Here is a 16,630-nt window from a genome sequence, read left to right on the forward strand (position 1 = left end):
ATCTATTAAATCTTCCAAAGTGAATACATTAAGTATTTTTACAGAATATATACACGATTAGTTTAAGTAAGTTGGGTATAAAACTAAAATTAAAGTAGAAGATTCAAGCAGCATTTGGTTTTCCTTAAAACATTTAAATCTACAAAACACAGCTATAAATTTGTTACACAAAGGTTGCGTGGTGTCGGCGGTAGTGATGGCTTTTAGGGATGTTTAGATTTTTACGAAGTAAGCTTGTAGCATGTCTATTGCTTAATCAGCAAACATAATTAATTCAAATGATTGGTGGCAGTTCCAACAAGATATGCTACCCAATTAAAGCTTGGGGTTTAGATTTATTACAGGTTTTTTTTGTTTTTTATTTTTTCATTTATTCCTAACATTTGATTTATTTTTTTAAAAATTTTTTAAAAACATACTTAAAGTTTTGTTACGAACAGTCGTTGCGAGGTTTGTTTGGTGTAAAAAGTATTTGCATGTAATGAATTTTATAATTGAAAACTTTAAAATATTTTCGATAATCGGGAATAAATTGGAATCCGAAAACATTTTTACAATTTAAATCTACGTATATCGTAGTTATTTTGCTGAATCATAACAGAAAAACAAACATTAACAACTCACGTCACGGTGCGTTTCCATGTAAATTTATGGTGCATTAATACATGAGTTAAGCTAAATATTCACACCCTGATAAGGTAGAAGTGTTCAGTTGATTAATATATTGACCATGTTTGATCTTCATTTGTTTTGATGGATACATAGAATATTTGGTTGAAGAGGAATAAGTAACAGAGTGTTTATTTCTTTTTATAGCTTGTATTTTTTTTAGCATTGTATTTAACTTTATCTCCTGTGACCAACTATGCTCCATTAAATTTTGTCCTATCAAACAGAGAATCATAATTGCACCGAAAAATATAGCTGAAGACTGCACGGGAAAAACCATAGATGTCCTTTTATGAATTTTCGCATTTGCGTCCTTTTCATGGTGCTTAACCCCTTACTTCTGACAACTTACACTACTTAAGCTTAAAATTTTTTCGCATAAAAAAACCAGAAATTCAATTTTGCTACACTGATAAAATGATATCAGCTCAATTTAAAGTTAAGTTTGCGAAAATTCTGTAACTACTTTATGATATTTACAAACGAGTCGAGACCAGAGATAAACGGTTATCAAAAGATAACCGTTAAAACCAGTTTTAGAGAACCATGACTCAGAGGTCGAAACAAAAACACTAAACTAATTTAAAGATAAAATCTATTGTTTATGTTGAAACAATACCTGATTTAAGAAACAATACCTGATTTTTGAAACATCTGCGAATACAAAGAAAAAAGAACGGTTGAGAAAATATATTGAGTTTTCATGAGAAGATTCTCATGGGAGAAAACCTAGAAAACTGATAGGAGAATTTTATAAAAGATTTTTAGGAAAAAGAGAAAAGAAATTTTGAAAAAAGGGATGTTTTTCAAGAGAAAAAGAAAATTTTAAGGTGAGAATATTTCTAATGTAAATAAATGCTTTGGCCATGTGTCTAAAGTTGGTAAGAAAATATTTTAAAGTGTCTTTTGATTTTATACATTTATCTGCATTAAAAGAATATGCTTAAGTTAAAAATCTGATAACTTTCTGTAAGTGAAACGAGAAGGACCATTAGTAGGATTATCATTTTATTTATACACGCACGCACACACGCACACACAACACTAAGAGCAACCCAACATCCGAACATCCTAGCATAACCAAACACATACTCTAAAAACTAAACAATATCTCGTGCGCTCACATCTCCTCCCTGACACCTCCACTTTACTCATTAAAAAAAAATCCCCTTCTTTATGACAAAAACTCGATCCGAACTTCGTTTTTTCCAATGGAAAATAGAAATTCCTCTTAGTAGCTTAATAGAACTCATTCCGAGCATATCAACTCTGAATGGGTTGATAATTCACTAATATAATTTCATCAGGTACTATGATGCCATCAGCCTCAAGATCCACGGTTGCAGATTCAACAGATTGATGTTTTCTTCAAATATTACATCAATGGAAGGTTTAGGAAATTACTTTGATTTCTAAACATCCTGTGTCTATCATAGCTGTCGCAACGATACCATTAAGTAAATAATAAATACGCTTGTTTAACTGTTATTCTATGTTCCTGCACAACATTTAAGCATTTCAAAGCAATACGATTAAAATCTTTGCAGTTGAAACGCAATAAAGGATTTTTTGTAGCGTAGTGTTAAAATAGCAAGGTGGGCTAATCGTCATAGGTTAGCAAAAAACATATCAACTTTTTTTCATCGTCATTTAAATTTTGTTTTGTAAAACTTTTAATTGCAGGGTATCTACAAAGAATACCTCTAATAGCAAATCCTGAACTTGTTTTGTAATTTTTTTATTATTATTATTTTTTTAATCTTTCGCTGCTAAACCATCGTAGACAGAATAAGCAGATTTTCTAAAAAGAGTTCGAAAAAGTAATTCCAACTTTATATTCTGCATTTCAGTAATTGTTTCCATTTCTTGTATCAAGGGGCCTGTGTTGTAAACCAAATATTGACGGATGTTTGTAAGTCAAGAAGAAATATTCGTAGTTAAGAATCCAGACGTTTTAAAAATAATGCTCTCATGATTCACGGACACTTTTCCGTACATCCGTACAACCGTACATCCGTACTTCCGTACAATTGCACTTCCGTACATTCATACGCAACGAGCATGGTTCGCAAAAAACAATATCGTTGCACGTCCATCTCTTAAACGCATATGGGTGAACAAATCAAATCAAAACTTTGCCTTTAAGCATGTAGGCATTTTACTTTATGGATCAGACTTTTCAATTTTATGGGTGAAAAGAGGTAAAATTATTTAAAATTTTTTTTTTTACTTTTTATTAATGTCACATTGATTAATGATTCTTAAACTTCAGAAACTTGTTACTAAAATTTTATATTCTGCATTTCAGTAATTGTGTTGTTACATTAATGATTAAGATAAGTAACTGTTACATTAACTAATGACTAAGATAAATATTTTTTGACTTCAGCAACTTGTTACTAAAATTTTAAGCATACGTTAAAAAAAAAAAATCCTTATTTCTGAAAAGTGACAGTAGAAAGCAAGTATCATTAAACTAAGTATCATTAAACTAAGTATCATTCAGTTTTTCATTTTAGTTTAGCGGGAAAATAATAACCTTGAAAAAATTTATTACAGCAATTTACGAAGGAATATCCGTAGTTACGTTGGTTCATTCTTTGTTGCGAATGTTTTAAACACGAACAAATATGAAATACGGATAAATATTCGTATTTCGAATATTTTCATTGTTTATAAAATTGCCTGTACGAAGCTATGAATATTTGTCCCAGTAATGAATATTTTGTTTGCATTTTGAGTTTTATAATACAGATATAGGGATTAACAGACATCAATTACGTACATAATTTAGTACATAACCCAGGGATGAGAGAACAGCTTCCGAAGTGCTACCATATGTTTAAGACATATTAAATAACTTAATAGCTGGTTTCATTGCCCAACCACAACGACAATATAATAATGTTCTTTTTCATAAAAAAAAACCTGCATTTTGTTTATACCAGAAAACTTGAAAAACTCTGTCACATGATTATATGCTGAATTCTTAAAAACTGCGATCAAAAGCTTGCAATTAGAAAGTTTTTGATCGCAGTTTTCAAGAATTCAGCATGTGCTCATGACTGAGGATTTGTGCAGTACATTCACTTAATGCCTTCATTGAAGATTTCATGATGGCTGCTGCATCGGTGACAGTGTTAACAATAGATCTAAACGATGAATGATGTAAGGACTTTTATATTATGTGTAATGTTTTTTAACCAAAATCATACAAAAATTTACATGCATTTATTATAATATAAATACATATAAATATTATTTTATAAATGTTCTTAGTGAATCTTAAAGTTTTACAGATGCAATCATGCAAAAAGTATAATATCCTGTAGACCTTTTACACACCACTAAATACCTGGAGGATATACCATAGATAGTTAAATAGAACTCAGAACTTATCAGGAATGCAGAGTTTTTTCTAAATTGAGATTTTCTTTCAGCTTGAAAAAGTTTGATTTCAGATGATATGGGAAAGTTTGTGAAAAGCATAACACTTTACAAACTTTGTTAAATCAGCTGAAATTTTTACCTAAAGTTCTTTATATTAATTCAATTCATAATATAAACTACAAAAAGTACAAATTATAACGGTTGATTAAATTTTTTTTTTTTTTTTTTTTGAAAAGGCGTGCAAAAATTTAGATACAACTGAGTTTTGATAAAAATATTTCAAAAATTTTTAAAATGCAATTTTTAATGAGACAGCTTCAATAAAACAGTTAGAATTTGGTGGCATATTTTAACAGCATAATTCAATCAGTGTAAATAAATGGTCTTTGTTGATTGGTTTTCTACCAACTTTTTGCCGGTTGATGTACTCCCAAAGATGTTTAATAGGATTGAGATCTGGGTTCTGTGACGCCCATTCATGAACTTTGATCTTTTGTAATTTAAAACAATCTTTAAGAAATCCGGTCCAATGCTTTGGATCATTATTGTAAGATCTATTTGCGATTCATTTTATCCGTTACATGCGGCAGAAACATTCATGGTGTCTAAACAAACTCTTTGGTACATAATACCTTCTATGGAATAAATGGGACCTACATAGTCACGCAACCATAACATTTCCTCTGCCATGTCTATCATGTCAATTGGACAGTCATTAACAGTCTAACTAATACGAGCTAAATTTTATTCAGGTTTTCAAATTTTTTAAGATATCATCGGTTTCTTAATTGGGCGGCGACCTTGGAGATTATTAGGATATAATCGACGTTTAGTTGTATTGACGCTAAAGTTTATGTCATAAAATTCACGAATAACTGTATTAAGTTCGACAGAAGATTTGCGAGGATCATTCTTGGAATACCTTACCGAGCCTCGTTTTCAATTGTTTTGTGCTGATAAAATCTCTTGATAACGTGACTTATTCTTGGTTTTGAAATATCTTTAAGGTCAGAAATTGTTGTATTACACGTTTTATTTCCTAGCTTTAAACTTCCTTAGTCTTTCCCATACTTTTGAAATATCAAAAAGTAATTGCATTATGAAATTCCGCGAGTATTTTGGCCTATAGTTATGTTTTTTGTTTACAAAAACTTGATGTAATTGTGGGGTATGATATTCTTTCTAAACCTTTACACGCAACTGTAGAATAAAAAAAAATATTTAATTTATAATTTTCAACGAGCTAACTGAAGAGTTTATTAAAATCGAACTTTTGAATTGCAAAATTATTTAAATTAAATTGTTTTAAATTATTGGAAAAAATCTTTTGAATTGTAAAATGTCGACTTGATGAAATAGGTATCTTTAGAATCAATCAGAATGATCATATTTTCTCGATATTTTTTAAAATTCAATTTCAAGCTAAAGTACTTCAATTCATTTTCAAATGAAAAATAAAATCAAGTAATCCTAAAACTAAAATGTTTAAAAATTTCCCCCTGCATAATAGTTGCCATCATCCTTTTCCTAATTACAAAAGATTAAGTAAATTACTCAACTTTCTCATTGGTTTTTTTAGAAAACTTAAACAGTGGTTGGCTGCAATTTTGCGTTTCATGATAGTTTTTGATGATATTAAGATCTGGTTCGAAAGGCAATTGAGAAGAATTTCTACTCCATTGTCAACAAACCACTCCTTCATCATATTTGTAGAATGGCATCATGCTGAGTCCTGCTGAAAGATAGTACAGTAACTCAACTGCATGCGCATTTTGACATTAGCCTCTAAAATTTCTATGTACTTTATCGGTCAAATCCTTATGGTTCTTGCTGCTGATATCGCACCCCAAATTATTAAGTGATGTTGGATGTTTTGCAGTTTTTAAGGTGATTTTAGACTTAAAAAAATACCTGAGGATGTCGTACATAATTTGACTGACGTATTTGAGAAAATGTACTCTAATCCGAAAACATTATCCTATCTCACCAATCTCTACGAATTCGACACGTTTTTTCTACAAACTCGAACACACTTTCAAAGACAAGCCAGACATTTGGCAAAGGCCACCGCAGAGCATTCTTAAGAGCAGGCTTGCATATCTTGAGATATTTAGCCGTTTTTACAAAATCGCTGTTTTTTTACCCATTTCGTTATACTTTACTGTGAACAAAAAATTACAGGACTGAATTAGTAAAATGGAAATAATGGGTTCAGAGTAAAAATCTACAGAAACATATCGATATTTATTACCGAATTATGTCAACTTATAGACGACATAACACGCAAATAGCAATTATGGTTAACTATGGTTACTTTTAACTTTTCAGTAAATTGTTTGGTATTATTTTGTTACTGCTGAGGTAAACAGTGGTAGTGATTTTCTTCATGCTTCCAATAAAGTAAAAGAATACCAGAACAGATACCTGTATCGAAAGTTTAAATGATTGTTTTTTAGAGCTGCTCTAAATATTTGACCAAATATTTATATAAATATATAATTATATATATATATATATATATATATATATATATATATATATATATATATATATATATATATATATAATATTGTATCAAACTGTTTCATGTCCGATGATATAACAAGCGATGTAGCGTTTTTTTCAACTAATCGAAAGATTATATCTAAACTCAAAGCAGAATTTATTAATTATAACACTCCATTACAAAGAGAGTTATTGCTAATTACGTTTTACAGCCAAAGAACGATTGTGATGTTACTGTTGAATTGAGTTTTTTTGTCACATCTAACTGCGGATAACTTTTGTCATATCTTACGGCGGATGATTTAGCCAATCGAATAGGGAAAACTACCAAAGGTTTAAAGTGAAAGCTTAAAGCAGTGGTATTAAATTAAAAATTTTCTTGCCAAAGTCACGCTTGATTTTTGCGTTGACAAAATTTAAGGTATTAAGGTGAGTTTCCACTCATCCGTTTTTGCTACGGGAAAGGGAAAGGGAAGGGAAAATTAATCACGTGAGCGTGCGTAGTTTGTAATATAGTTTTGAAAATTAATCACTGCGCATGCTCACGTGATTAATTTTCCCATCCCTTTCCCTTTCCCGTAGCTAAAGGTGAGCTTCCACTCATCCGTTTTAGCTACGGGAATGGGAAAGGGATGGGAAAATTAGTCATGTGAGCATGCGCAGTTTGTAAATTAATTTTGAAAATTACTGCACATGCTCAGGGAAATAATTTTCCCATCCCTTTCCCTTTCCCGTATCTAAAACGGATGAGTGGAAACTCACCTTAAAACGGATGAGTGGAAACTCACTTTTACACTTATACCAATATGTGGCAGTTTGAAAATGACATCAATTGACATCATTTGTGACATCTAAATGACATCTATTGTAGGATTAAGCTTGAACGCGAAGCGCAAAAAATGCCATTGACAGCGGTACTCATAACATTCGCAATTTTTTGTACCCCAGTGAAAACCTTTGGTTTTATCCCAATCAACAGATTAACGAAGCAAAGCAAAAAAAACAAAAGATTTATACAGCTTGCTATATTATATTTTGTAACCAATGTTGAAGGATGATATATTACTAAAATATCATTTCGTATATTACCAACATGATAATAAATTTCTAAAGCTTCGTTATATTTTCCCATATCATTCAAATATTTGCTTCATTTGGTTTAGTATAGGCAGTTATTTGATTATTATCTCCATAAGATTTCGTGTTTTGAATAGAATCAAGAAAGTTTATTGCATCTCTATAAGATTTTGTGTTTTGAATAGCATCAAGAAGGTTTATTGCATCTCCATAAGATTTTGTGTTTTGAATAGCATCAAGAAGGTTTATTGCATCTTGAAAAAAAAATCCTTATTTGATAAGAATCAATGTTTTCTCTTATTCATGTGAAGGAATTTTTTACGTAATGTGAGGAGGGAAAATGATAAAATTATAAACATTATATTTAAGTTTTACCCGACTCAAGCATATAATATTCGAACGAAGAAAAGAGTGAGTCAACCAACAAAAAAGTACGCACGGAGACTTATTGAATTTCTCATATGAATAAGATGATAAAGCGAAAAGAAGAGTAAAAAGTAACAACAGCCAAGAAAAGACGTACAAGCAGAGAATTATTGAATTTGTCATATGAATAGACGATAAAGCGAAAAGAAAAAGAAAAAATAACAACAACCAAGAAAAGATGTACGCACGGAAACTTATTCAACCTGTCACATAAATAAATGATGAATAAGTAGCAAAACGGTAAACAATTGAAAACTATAAAAAGCTCAAAAAAAAAAGAAGACAGTTTTTTTGGAGAACAGTTTTTTGAAGAAGAGTTTTTGAAGGGGGAGATGGCAAAGTAAGAGTTAAGAAGAGTAAGAGATTTAAAAGAGACTTTTATGAGAAAAGAGATTTAAAAGAGAATTTTATGAGAAAAGAGATTTAAAAGAAGATTTTATGAGAAAAGAGTTTTAAAGAGATTTAAAAGAAGATTTTATGAGAAAAGAGTTTTAAGAGATTTAAAAGAGGAATTTATGAGAAAAGGATTTTTAAAGATTTAAAGAGCATTTTATGAGAAGTATTTATGAAGATTTTAAAGAGAAACTTACGAGAAGAATTGGTTAGAAAAGATATTTGAGTAACTTTAAATAAGCGTTATTATCTGTATTGATTTATTGAGATTTGCATGAGTTAATTTTAAGAGAATATATATTGATGAGAATATTTGAGAATATTTATTAAGAAAAATAAGTAAGAGAAGAAGAACCAGTAGTAAGTACTTTTGTTTGCATTTCGATTATTAATATTATTGTTGTTATTACTATACACGTTAAATATTGTTATTGAAAAGTTTGATGCTCTACCGTGCACCTTAGCATATCCGCGCCATTACACTTACGTCACACAAATATAAGGGTGCTTACCGTTACACATTAATAGAACATTTGTTGAGTTTTATATCATTGAATATACTGAGGACGGCGAATATAAGTTAAGCCTTTTTTGATTAGACCTTGCCCATTCCTAACCAAACTATCCCTAAACCTCGCCCTTACCTAACCAAGTACTTCCCAGACCATCAACCTCGTTCCCAACCTCCATATACCTAATCACATAACACTAAACCCAAACTTCCCCTTCCCCTTACCTTCGTTAGCTAAACCAAATAACCAACTAAACGTTAAATAAACATTAAAATAAAATTAAATTAAATAGAGTAAAAGAAGAAAGAGAATAATAATAATAATAAATAAAACGCCACCCTCACAGTATTTTAGATTAAATATGTTGAAGAAATGCTTATAGCAACGAATAACTTATTAATAATGTTATTGCGCAAGTTATTAAATACTCATCGTTTTTTTTTCAGGTGTTTTAAAATGTCGTGAATAAATTGTTTTGTAATGTATTGACCGATGCAATACGATAAATGAAGAAAAATTTTAAGTGATTTTTCATGCCGTTCTTTTTTTTAATATTAAGTTGATTGAAGCTATTGCTGGCTTTGTTTCTACTTTGGTGAGAAATTCAGCTTCCTGTAATTCAACGAGATTTGATCTAAAAATATCTAAATAATCCTTCAAAGAAACGGTGTTATTTTTTATATAAAGAATAGCTTGATTAATAGATGAATAAATGATATCGAAATATTTCTGTTATTTTTTTTTTTTAGTTTTTTGTCATTGATTTAATTTTTCTTTTCATATATATAAAAATTTGGCATCTGCTGAACATCGGCAGACCATGCTCTCTATTTCAATTTTACCATAAGGGATTGGGTTTAGTAGGCTAGTGTTTTTCAAAATTCTTTAGGCTTTCAGTAACAAGATAGTCGAATATATTTAACGTTTTTCCTTGTAAATTTTTCACAGTTAGGTCTAATAGGCGGCAGAGTTTAATCATAGAAACTTGTATTTTGCCTAATGATGCATCCACCTGCACACCATTTTCAAAGCACATGTAAATTGCTGCATATTTTTGAGCTGAGTTTTTCCGGTTCTAAATATCCGAGCTTAAACCGCACTCTTGAGTGCTTAAAAATATTGTGTATAAAAAATATATATAAATATAAGTGCATTTTAATCATGAAGAGAATGTGTAAACAGTTTAAACAGCAGTAATGTCCATTTCTAATCAAATAAATTTTTAAGCTGGTTCGGGAAGTCTTCTTCGACCATAATTTAATAGTATTCTACTATTTCTTCGGCATTATCTTGGTTATCCTAGTTCTCTGTTAACTGGTTTCCCTCTCGAGAAGGTTGTGTTTGCTTTCTTGTTCTACGCCGAGTAGTAATGTTAGTTCGCTTTAAACTAGTCAGGTGTGGACGTAAATTTTTTTTGTAACTTGAGAATCCGATAATAATTTTCCGAGTTGTTCAAGAAATACTGCACCTTTGTGCAAGTCGGAATCATTTTTCACCATTAAAAAAAAAATAATAAAATTTTACAATCATTAATCTAAATAAGATATAAAAAGCTAATTTTCTTTCCCGTCATTATATTATCGATAACATTTTAGAAAATCAAGCCTAACTTGATTGCTTGAAGTTTCATATCAATATATATTCGTGTATGTATGTATGTATGTATGTATGTATGTATGTATGTATGTATGTATGTATGTATGTATGTATGTATGTATGTATGTATGTATGTATGTATGTATGTATGTATGTATGTATGTATGTATGTATGTAGTCAGAAAAACTTTAAAAACATTTCAAAAAGTTAGTGTGGCCAAACCTACATGTCAACTTTTTCCAGAAAGACTAAAAACTTTGAGATAGGACTATATAATAAAAATAGCTTCCAAATCAGTTGAAAAACCATTCTTCGTCAACATTCAAAAGTTTCTCGGATGAAATACATTTTAGTATTGAAACAGCAAATTCATAGTGCAGAAGGGTGACAGAACACCACCTGTGTATCATACCTAGCACCCTCAGTGCGTAATGATGCTATGAATTATTGCAATGTACTGATCCTAAAAAATCTAACTACATCTTTAAGACAATGATTTAAGGCTAGTTTCTGGCTCGAAGACTTTTGGCCACCATTCAGCCCTGACCAGAATTCCTTGGATTACATTTTGAGGCGCGTAGTTGAAAATAAAGCTTGCAAAAAAACCCTCTCAAGTGTCAAGTTACTTAAGCCATCCGTTATTTGTGCTTGGAACTCAATATCAAGGGGCTATATGATCACCACCACCCACTTCTTCCACCCTAGGTTTGAGATAGTGATCAAAAAAAAGGAGACCTAATTAAATGTTAAGGTAAGAAAATTATTTATCTCCAACTTTTGTTTCATAAATTCCATGAATATGAATTATTACTGCTTTAAAACTTTTTTGATGAATGTTTTAAAAGGTTTGCGTATTGCTGCCGCACCCAGCATATTCTAATTTACTCAATTACTAAAATTTTTATATTAATACTGTTAAAAATATTTAAAACATTTTGTGTTGAGAAAATTCCTGTGAGTTAAACAGCATGTTAAAGAATTCACGTTAATTATGAATGATCTTCAGATCAAACTCAGTTATAATGCTGCTTCTATCAATAAATTAGCTGCGAACCATAAAACCATTAAAAGTGTGAGCCATTAAACGTTTTTACACTTTTGAACAAAAAAATGTTTGCTTCGATTTGCAGAGCTATAATTCTTATGTATATTGTTCAACTCGTGTACACAGATAGATATCTAATATCATCAGGAGGTAAAGACAAGTTTTACATTTATAAAAACAGAATGGCGTTATTGGCTTCGCGATCAGTAAAGCAAGAAGATCAAATGAGTTACACTACGTGCATTGATACTTGTGGTTACATGGGAAAAAACTGTTTGACAGTAACAGTTCTCAAAAACAACACCGAAAACTTTCGCTGTACGTACTATGACAACGAGACATTAAGTTTTCAAATGGCTCCTAATAACTTATCGACTTTTGTTATTAGGAAAGGGCAGGTCAGTGTTTTTAACTTTATGTATTTATTGTTAATATTTATTACAGTAATAGATGTGAATCAACGATTTTATCTTGAAGAGGAGAAAGACTTGTATTGACTAAAAGCTCTATTGTATTAGACTAAAATCTCTGCTGAAGATTGGAAACTAAGGGGATGAAAATAATGCTTCTTTACCAATGGGAAAGTTTGTGACTATGAGAGATAATTCTTTAAAAAATTTTTATACAAATGTTTTTTGGTGAGGGAAGCACGAGAGATATTGCAATATCAGCTAGAGAAAGTAACAATATTAAATAGAATAGGACGATGCCAGAGAGTGGAAGGAATAGCCGACGCCCCCACGCTTCCCTTAGACGCGCCTCTACTTGTACTAACACTAAATTCATACATCAACGTCTTAAAAGCTCAATCATAAAAGCTTTTAAGTTTGTACGCTTTTTTCTTGTCTATTTCCAGGGGTATTGTGGTAAACACTGTGACAAACTCAAATCCTCAAAACCATGCGGGAATTGCAAATGTAGAGATAGTTGTGGCCCATCAAAGCTATATCATTGTGACTGCACCGAAGGTATTTAGATTGCTTTTTTATTAACTTTAATTACAAACTTTTTACAGATCAATTTAGAAAACCACAAGGCTTTACTGTACTTATAAATGGTGGAGAGAAAGAAACGAAACCAACCTCGTCTTGCAAAAAGATGCTTGTACCATGTTGTTATTGAGTACAGCAATATCTTCTTTTATATATATATATTATTATTGCTATAGACTTTGACATCAAAAAGAGCTGCGAAGAGATCTATGCTTCTGGGGGACAAATAAATGGCCGATATTTGATTAATCCTGATGGAAACGGGAGCTTTGAAGTAATATGTCACATTCAGCGAAAGGATTTCCAAAATAGAAGTATGTTTACTTAAGAATACCTGAAAGTTTCACAATTTTTTTTACTGATCAGCTCCAAATTTCAAATTGTATGACTAAATTCTTACCTCCTCTTACACCATTTACCAAATATAATAGCCTAGGAAATTATTCTTAAATGCCATTATTACGTCACAAAAATCTCGTTAAGTTTGAACTTTTTTCTCCATTTTCCAATTTTTTAATTATAAGATCAGTAATTGAACCTCATTTATCGTCACGTTTCAAGAATATTGCAAAATCCTTTAAAAAAAGGCAGCTGCGAGTTTACTTGTGGTGGCCAAAAGTTTTTGATAATAATGCAGTTTTACTTTTTTCTTTGAGGACGATCCAAAGTCTCATTTGATCCATTTTTATTATCTACCCGTTGTTTTTAGCTGATACCAACATAATGTTTGCCTAATCTTTTCTGCTTTAGTACATCCTTGTTCAACTTTTCTTGGATTGTTATCACACAGCTGATCACTTTTGAAGTTTCAACAAATTGTTTTATGTGGGATATCTTCTTGTTGAAGATATTTGAAAACATCATAACTTTTTCTCCCAAGAGTAGATATGTTTTCAAATATAGACTTTTTCTCCACATTCCAATACTTCGTTATTAAAACATGCTATATCTAGAAAGAAACACGAAAAATAAAACTGTTTAAAAAAAATTTCTCAAACATTTTTTAGATATTTGTAAAATGAAGACCAATACTCTTGCTTATACCAACCTTTATTATGATCATCAAGCGATTTATGATGAGAAATCATGCAGACAATATTGCTTTAGTTTCTGGAAGAAAAAACGTTATAACGGTTGGAACTATACTCCTAGTTTTTGTTCATGCGATTATAGCAGCTATGCACAACAAATTTATTATTATCCATATTCATCCTGCATAATCGAGCTTTCGCCGTTATCTTTCAATATTATCAACATGCGTAAGTTGAACGAGAATAATAAATTTATCTTATAACTTTTGAATTCAGTTAACATGATTTATTATTTTGAAACTTTATTTTCGCGTTGTATTTGCAAGCCTGAGTTTTTTTTAAAAAAATGATTGATGAGCCCATTAACAAATTTAAATAAAGCGTTCTTTATTAATTTAAGCTACCACCGTAATGCTCCGTCGACATTCAGACTGTGACCCGTCGTATTGGAACAAACCATTGAGTAGCTACAACGAAGGGTTCATTTCAGGAGACAATGTTTGGATCGGTTTATACCAACTTGAGCGCATTACATCGGCATTTAAGGTTGATATAAAAGTACTCCTGGTAGATGGTTCGTTCAACGACACAATCACAACTTATTATAGAAATGTCAAAGTAAAAAGAACAACAGATGATGGCGATTTTGTGATCACTATTGAGAGCTTTGATTCCAACGGAGCAAGTAAGTCATTAACAAGTTATGTTATCGTTAGTAAGTTTAAACTACACTTAAAAATGCAGCTTTTTTAAATGTAATTTTCAATTTGATTGCATTATTACGTTACATATAATGTTGTAATGAATATTTTTATGTGTATATTGTACATTACTTTCGTAAGAACAAAAAAATGTTCCATAATTTTTATATAATTAGATAAACTTCAATTATTAAATTTAAAAACGTCAACTAGCAGCATTTAAAAGATTTTAGAAAAGATTTTGAATCGATGCAATTTATTGTTTAATTTCAAGACTAGAACTTTACAATATTTATCTAAATAAATGACATATGCTCAATTTTTTTATTATCATTTATAATTATGATTTACAATTATCAACTTATTGAAAACATAACTTAACCGAGTTACTTTTATTTAAGTAAAAAAAATTTTTATTAAATAAAAATTCAGACTCACGCAATTTTGCAGTTTTTTTATGTAAGTATTGTGCTGACAAATTCGCGCAATAACTTCATTTAAATATCAACAAATTTGTTGAAAAAAATACAGAATTTTTTACTAAATCCCCCTTTCGTATTGATATATGAAGAGCTGTTAATTCTCAGTGCAAAATTTTCATTTCAGAAATGTTTTCTCTCTACTTGAATTACAAGTAGTGTATTTAATTATGATTGAACTTGATTGAGTAAAATATAAATTGTAATATAAGTCCATGCTTATTGAAAAAACTGCAAGTGCATGAGATTAAAAAAAATTTTATGCAGCTTTAAGCCACCCTTTGAACGTTTCCACAATTTATTTGAATACAAGTTTATGTCGCAATGAATTTCACTTAATGAATACTTGAGTCAAATTCATTGCGACATAAACTTGTATTCAAAACGCTGCAATGAATATTAATATTTTCACGAAGAGATTTAGAAAACGAAACACTTTTTATCGATAATTAAACGCGCGTGTGAAATCTTACATCTTTGAAAATATGTAACAAACTTTCGTTCACTCTATTCATTTATGCATTCATGTAAAGACGCAAGATTCGTTTAAACGGCATAGGAAAATTATTTAGGTAGATAAAGTACGGGTTTAAAAAAAGCGATGTAATTAAATTATAACGTAAAATTGCAAACTCGGACTGCAGTTGCATGTTCACATTAATGGGATTTTAAACATATAACTGTAGGCAAAGTTTGAGTTGTAATACAAAAGAAATGTGGAAAATGGCGAAAGGATTTCAAAAAAAAATTTTTTACTTGCTTTCGTTTTGTATAGGAGTGGAAGGTTTTTACGATTCGAATCAGTTTCTCGTTAACACACCATTCAAAAGTTGCGATTCAATCGGTGCATGGTGGATGCCGTGTTCTTCCACTTTGCAAATACCGACAGCCTTCAATAATAATTTTGGTTTTGGAACAATAACAGATATTCACAGTTTAACTTTTTTATTACTGTTAAAATAGAAACTTTGTTTGCGATTCCTCGAAACTATTCCATTATTCGTTTACCTAACGTGATGTGAGCTGTTAATGTTTGGTTTTTTGTTATGACAAAGCAAAATAAATGCGATATACTTACATTTCATTTGTAAAATTTAAAACTGTTTCTTTCCTACTATATACGCGATTATGAAGATTATCAAGATTATAATATTTTTATTTATGAAATTCATTACTTATAAATATTTTTTATGTTAAAAAAGCTTCCCAATCGCTCAAAAATTCTTCTCTTTTTGAGAAAATTTGATCCAAGTAAATCATCTAAAAGGCTTTTTTATGAAATCGAAAATCAATGTTATGTGTAAATGAAACAAAATAATTTGGTGATAGCAGAGTTAAAAAGTTGTTTTACAAACTTAAGGTTATTTTCATTCCTTTTCAGGTTAATCCGGGAGTGTCATTTTTTATTCATTTATTCAATATTACTTATAAATTGTTATTCACTTGCTACACAGAAGTTCACTTGACTCGCTACACACAAGTTCACTTGACTGAATATATATTTATAGATTTTATTAAGTGAGTTTTTTCATAAAAAAAAACTTGTAGTTGGAAGTTTCATTGACTAGTCAAAAGTATTTGAGATTGTTTAACCATAAGATTCTACACAAAGGTTTTAAAAATAATTATAAATTTAATTAATTTAATCAAATTAATTATGAATTTAGCCATAAAATGATTTAAAAGCTAAATAAAAGACAACGGTGTGTTTCTTTCACATTACTGATAAATATTACGTTTGAAGTTGTTAAAAGATAAAGGTTCCATTCTTGGTCCAACAGTTTTTTTCTAGATTTAATTTGATCTTCAACTT

The 16,630-nt window shown here is 30.2% G+C and overlaps 1 protein-coding gene and 1 long non-coding RNA gene across 3 annotated transcripts; both read left to right on the plus strand.

Moving 5' to 3' along the window:
• Positions 1 to 1,360: 1,360 nt before the first annotated feature.
• Positions 1,361 to 6,532, plus strand: LOC149885670 (uncharacterized). 2 transcript variants are annotated; one of them, XR_016454355.1, is made up of 4 exons: positions 1,361 to 1,499; positions 1,977 to 2,059; positions 2,546 to 2,870; positions 5,639 to 6,532. It is a non-coding gene; the product is annotated as an uncharacterized LOC149885670 (long non-coding RNA). The 2 variants fall into 2 exon arrangements; XR_016454354.1 differs by lacking the exon at positions 1,977 to 2,059.
• Positions 6,533 to 9,738: 3,206 nt separating this feature from the next.
• On the plus strand, positions 9,739 to 15,988 carry LOC149885671 (uncharacterized). The gene is made up of 6 exons (XM_090093651.1): positions 9,739 to 12,012; positions 12,471 to 12,582; positions 12,783 to 12,920; positions 13,614 to 13,865; positions 14,038 to 14,322; positions 15,593 to 15,988. Exons 1-6 carry the CDS (start codon positions 11,680 to 11,682, stop codon positions 15,778 to 15,780), a joined length of 1,308 nt encoding a protein of 435 aa, XP_089949777.1. The 5' UTR covers positions 9,739 to 11,679; the 3' UTR covers positions 15,781 to 15,988.
• Positions 15,989 to 16,630: the final 642 nt, after the last annotated feature.

This window comes from Hydra viridissima, unplaced genomic scaffold, assembly GCF_058129835.1.
Source record: "Hydra viridissima isolate aposymbiotic clone 2 unplaced genomic scaffold, HvirCarnegie_v1 scaffold_7, whole genome shotgun sequence".
In the NCBI taxonomy this organism is placed as follows: Eukaryota; Metazoa; Cnidaria; class Hydrozoa; order Anthoathecata; family Hydridae; genus Hydra; species Hydra viridissima.